This window comes from Hermetia illucens, chromosome 2, assembly GCF_905115235.1.
Source record: "Hermetia illucens chromosome 2, iHerIll2.2.curated.20191125, whole genome shotgun sequence".
In the NCBI taxonomy this organism is placed as follows: domain Eukaryota; kingdom Metazoa; phylum Arthropoda; class Insecta; order Diptera; family Stratiomyidae; genus Hermetia; species Hermetia illucens.
In genome coordinates this window covers 10,150,495-10,156,494 of record NC_051850.1, presented here as the reverse complement: position 1 = coordinate 10,156,494, position 6,000 = coordinate 10,150,495, and the positions used below count along the sequence as shown (strand labels likewise).

At 42.5% G+C, this 6,000-nt stretch overlaps 1 protein-coding gene across 1 annotated transcript in view; it reads right to left on the bottom strand.

Moving 5' to 3' along the window:
* Positions 1 to 1,217: 1,217 nt before the first annotated feature.
* The window catches only part of LOC119648117 (probable zinc transporter protein DDB_G0283629), a 28,363-nt gene continuing 23,580 nt past the window's right edge, over positions 1,218 to 6,000 (bottom strand). Inside the window, exon 3 of the mRNA XM_038049639.1 lies at positions 1,218 to 2,932. Coding sequence (XP_037905567.1) covers positions 2,278 to 2,932 — 655 coding nt within the window. The 3' untranslated portion in view covers positions 1,218 to 2,277. The remainder of the gene's footprint in view (positions 2,933 to 6,000) is intronic.

The following is a 6,000-nucleotide window of genomic DNA, read 5'->3' as shown; positions in this document are numbered from 1 at the left end:
GAGAGCTCTTGTGCCAAACGAGTGCAAATGCCTTCAGGGGGCCACGTTGCCAGACTTGACATTCCCTACAATTCGCATTGTCGAAGCCACGAAGAAGAGGGGAAACTATCAGGCACTTCCTTTGCGATTGCCCAGCTCTAGCTGGAGTCAGGCTATGGGCACTAGGTAAACCATTCTTCGAGGACTCCAGAATGATCTGTGGCTGCAGGGTGGGAAAGCTGCTTTCCTTGTTGAGAACTATGGGCTGCCTCTGAAGATGTGAGCCGGTTGGATTCTGCATCCTTGCTCTCAGAACAGCAGTCGTGATCTTAGGTGTTTGTGGCATCAAAACGGTGCACCACAATGCTAATTAGGCTCCTCCGAGCGGTCTTTATCTATGGAAAGTATCTATGAGTTGGGGGACGTCCTCTCTCTTTAGTTCTGTTGAAAACTTTTGGCGATTGATCCTCTTCAAAAAATTATGGCAGCCTAAAAGAAGTCCTTTTCATATCAATAATCAGGTTACTGGTAAGACAATGAGGAGTCTAGTTGGGAACTTCACTTGTTCCAAAATAGTTGAAAATGAGTTCGTAAACTCCTTTTTCTGTATGGCTTTTTTCAGGGTGAAGTTGGTCTTAAAAGTCAGTTTTACAATCAGCGGTAACATGTGTTGAGAATCAGTTTTTCGCGTTTCTTGTAAAAAGGCGTTTTTGGAACAACTTTTGAAACTAGACCCCTCAATTATCGTCGCAATTTTGATGAGAGATTGGAAAGGAGTCTGCTCTCAGTTTCCTTTCCACCCGAATTGTGTGTGGATCATAAGAGTCGAATGTCATCCTTTTGGACTCGTTGACACGGCTCCGAATCCCGGTTGTCATGGATGTTTGCAGTCGTGTTTGTGCCTTCTCGCTGCTATAGGCTTATCACTTTGACAGCATTAAATGCGAGCCGACCCCGTTTGTGAAGGGGACAAAGGCTGAAGAAGAAGAAGAAGACTTTCATAGCATTAAATGGGATTATAATGAAACTGAACTGCAGTTGCGCAAGATGGGTTAGTCCAACAGACTGCCTTAAATTTCCGAGCCTAGTTACCATGGACGCATGAAAGTTCGTAGCGACGGCACATTTCAGTTGAGCTGCACTTACAGAGGACCTGGATCCTCCCTGAAGCATTTAAATCAGTAGAAGTGCTTTTCAGGCTCTCCTCATAAACGTATTTTCAATAAGTTATTTATTTATTTTCCTTTTTTTATAATTTCATTTTTATACATCATCGTTAGTCTTCGTAAAATATTATTCGAGATATCCGCACTGATACATATACTCATGTACGTAAGTAAGAATATCATTATTATTTGTGCTTCATCGTGAGCGCATAAAATTAGGCCCTATATTTACAATAAATCGTGAATTGGCTTCCATTCAGTACCAATATTTTCATAATGATAATATTTCATTATATAATATAATATTTTCAATTAAATCTCTACAGTACAATATTACATTCTATTATGGTTGATTTTATTGATTCGTTAAACGACAAAAGCTTAAAAATGAACACTTGAAAAATTTACTGGATTAAATGATCATTTTGGAGTATTTTTTAAATAAATAAAAAACAGAAAAATGGTCAAAAGTAAAAGATTTTGTTAACATAAACTCCTAATAAAAATCTACCGAAACGATTTCTCATCAATTGAGATACTTTACCGTGAAATGTAAAATTGATTTACACATCCAATGCGTCGTTATATTTTTTTTTTGGAAATTCTGACCGAATTATGATGTTTTATTTTATTTTTATTTTTCCGATAACGTGATAAATCGGACTTGGATTGTGTAGCAAATTTAAAAATCATTTCACACATATGAATGCGATTTTTTTTTCATATTTATCGAAGTTATCTACTAAATATTTTCTTTTTTATTTTTCCCAGATATTTTCATCAAGAGAAAAAAATTCTATAAAATACAACAGTTTTTTTTTGTTTTAGTATTGATAATACTGAACATGATGTCTACATTTTCTAAATATAATTTTATTATTTTCAGATCTTATCACTTACCGTTTCCTTGCTTTTTGGTTTGGCAAATTTTGTTTAAAGAATACTTTTTTTTGTTGTCATAGAAAGGAAACTCCAATATGGCTGCATGAGATTCTGTCCGCCATCTTGAATTGAACGAAACTCTTAATCTCATATTGTATCTAATTCACTTGTTTTCGATTGATTTTCGAAAAATGTGCCGTATTTGGTTAATTCAATTCTAGATTTTTTATTAATTTGCATTTAAACGCTATTAAATCAGTATTTTATCATATGACGGTGGTGGTGATTCGTCTAACTGCATTTCCTTCCCACTTTCCGGAGGCAAAAGGATTGCAATATGATAAGGCGGCGGAGGTGCTGCAATAGAGTTCGTTATCGGACTATGGGACATCTGCAAATCTTGACCGCTTTGCTCTGCATTCTGTGCATATATTTGCGGATGCGGGGATCCTGCGATATGTCCACCAGATCCTCCTTGATCCGTTCCACGACCGCTACCATGTTGGACGTGTCCATCTAGAATTCTTGAATGGCCATCAACACTTATAGATGGCGATGCAGTCAGATCACGCGGGACGTAGCGGCATAACGAAATTGCACATAGTGCCAGAAATGAGATTGTTAGGAAAGCACAAAATATCAACGCATCCATGCCGCCGCCTTGATGGTCGAAGTAGTACTTGGCTCCGGCAATAAACACGGAAGCAAGGACCAAGGATGCGCACATTCCAAATTTTAAATGCGGTGGAAGTAGCTGAGCTTCGGTAGAGACTTCGGCCAGTCCGTGGTGAGGGTCTGATACTGTTGGTCCTATGTGATGGTTTGCCGCCATGCTTGCAGTCCTTACCGAAAGTGATTCAATGCCAAGTGAACCTTGTTCCAGATCGAGAGTGTGCGATGGTCCTCTGAAATGAAATTGTTTTTAATTTTTCTTTTTGAAGTACATAGAAATGTTAGATGAATTTGGAACGAGTTTGCTGGTCAATTTTTAAAGCTCGTATGAAACAAAGTGTCCGGATAGCTGAGTGGTTAGAGCGCAAGGCTGTCGTACGGAAGGTCGCGGTTCAAATCTCACTGGTGGCAGTGGAATTTGTATCGTGATTTGACGTCGGATACGAGTCGACTCAGCTGTGAATCAGTACCTGAGTCAAATCAGGGTAATAATCTCGGGCGAGCGCAATGCTGACGACATTGCCTCCTATAGTGTACTGTAGTGTACCATTAGTGTCTTGAATGAAGTGCTCTGACACACTTCAAGGCCCTGATCCAGCATGGATTGTTGCGCCAACGATTATTATCCGAGTTATCACAATCTCGGCAGATGCCGGATTTTACCTAATACTAGCACTAAGTGCCAAGCATTTAGGCTCGGACGATCCTACCTACTTAAAAACTAAAGGGGCACTGGTGGTGGTGGCCGGTGGTAGGTCAGTGGGAGAATCCGTCGAGTACTCCCCGCAACATCGAGCACGTATGTAGGATGGTGTACTTCTGCATGGTTTGAACCAGACTGTGCGAAAGTCCCAGGACATCAAGGGAAGCTGTTAGGGATTTAGGTACAATACCTGTAGCTGACAATATTATGGGAACTACGATCACCCGCTCGAGATCAATAACATACGCGGAGCGACCCGTCTTGTCAACTAACAGTACGTCAGGCTTGTTGTGTGCGGTATGGCGATCAGTCAGAACTTGCCGGTCCCAATACATGCTGCAAGCAGAACTATCAAGTACTGCTTGCGGCTCATATCGGTAAACCGGACATGTTCCCATGATCAGCCCATGCTTATATGCAAGGTTTTGATGGATAACCTTACATACAGCATTATGCCTGGTGATGTATTGCACCGGTGCCATAACAGTACAGCCAGAAATGAGATGGTCCAACGTCTCTAATGCCGAACCACACATTCTGCACTGGTCGTTCTCCACCCGTTCTTTCATGATGAGCTTTTTATAAGCTCGGGTGGCGACCACGCCATCCTGAATGGCACACATAAACCCCTCCGTCTCAGCAAAGAGTTCCCCAGCACACAGCCACCTGTTCGACAGATGCAAATCGACAAATGGCTGCCAAAGACAATTCACGTGTTTACCGTGCATTGCCTTCGACTTCCATTCCTCGATCCGCTCCTGGTCCGACTTCACCCCACTCAGAGGATTGAAAGATCGATCCTTCAAGTTAAGTGGAGTCAGTCCACAGTCTGCCTTACAGACAGCCGCATGCAATGGGCTCGCCTGCTCTTTACTGTAAAAATAAGCGCGCAGGGAGTCGACTTGGCGATGATGTTGTGCCGCCACGTCAACCACGCCCCTACCTCCGATGTCACGAGGCAGGTTCATCCGCTCCACGGCAGACTTTGGGTGATGCATTCGGAATTTGGACATAGTTGTTCGTATCCGCCGCTGGACGTTTTCCAGGTCGATCTTCGTCCACGGCAATATTCCGAATGCATAAGCCAGTGAAGGGATGGCGAATACATTCAACGCGCTTATTTTATTCTTCCCCGAGAGATGCGATTTCAGCACCAGCTTTACACGTCGCAGGAATTCGGACAGCAGAGCTTCTTTCAGATCACCAACTCGAGCATGGGTTCCTTGCAGAATTCCTAGGTACTTGTAGAAGTCTGTCTCGCCATATTTTATTCCAAAACCATGCCCTCTAGCATCATTCAGTAGCCATGAAAGGGGGTTCAGTGCCATACAAAACCAAAGGGGACTCAATGAATCCCCCTGGAAGATGCCCCGCCGTATACGGATGGGCTCTGAGGTATTAGCACCCTCAGATGTACGGACTGATAAGGTGGTATGCCACCCTTCCATGACTGTCGCCAAAAACTTTATTAGTTTCGGATCAATGCGATATTATTATTATTATTATTATGAAACAAAGTTTTATTTAAGTCGGTTTACTATCTGTCATGAATTTTGTTTAGGAATTTGAATGAAGATGTTCAAATTATGAACCCTCACTTGTGCAATAATTGACCTCATTTACATTGGAAAGAGTAAGGGTAACAATTTTGCAGATCATCCGGGATATCAAACGAAAGGTCTCGATCAGAATTTTTTAACAAAAGCTTGGTTTTAAAGGGGGGGGAGCGGGGGTTGAAAATTCACATCTAAATCGAGGACCCACTCGGAGACAACTGACTTGACGTTAAGGTTCTTTTCGAGTTTTGAGTTGATGCCTCTGCAATCTGAGGGTTGTTGGTCTCTCCTGAGGTGAGGTTTTAATTGTCAAATCCGTTTCTTGATCAAGTGGTGCCGTTTTCGTCAGAATTGCTCTCGCGCTAGGGGTAAACGATTTAACCAAAGCGTTCGGAGGATGCTGTTGCTGATGGAAGACTGGAGATCGAAAGATTTGAGACGGGTTTTTGTGGCCTATGTTTTCATATTGGAGGAGTCTTCTACATCTTAAGACTTGGAAAACATCACTTGGCAATTGCGCTTTTGATTGTTTTGTACATATCTTTTGTCGGAAGTTGAAGGATTATCTCGCGTATCATCCCTTGAGGTTTTGGGTTCATTGCATAAACCACGGTGCCAAATTTTCCCTGCTCGGAACTTATGCTGGAGCTCGCATCTTACCACAATTTCCTGTTCCCATCAACGGCCCAAGGGACGAGGGCGAGGACTTAACAAACATAGCATAATATAAGATGATTCCCTAGTGGTGCAACCAGTAGCACGGCTGGTTCTTCTACGACGAATGATACAAGATGATTCTCTTCTGATGCAATGTGTTGCACGTATGGTTCTTGTCTGGCGAATACGTGCTCGACATCGACAATGATATTCAGTTCTCGGCCTACTTGACGAACAAGATGGGCGACGAACTTACTGACCTGTTGGTCAACCTTCAGCACGGAACCTTCGGCAAAAAATACAAGACGCTGAAGAGACTGCACTCCGCAGCAAATCAGCAAGTCCAAAGAGAATAGACTGCATAGCGTGTTCACGGTCTTCCAGC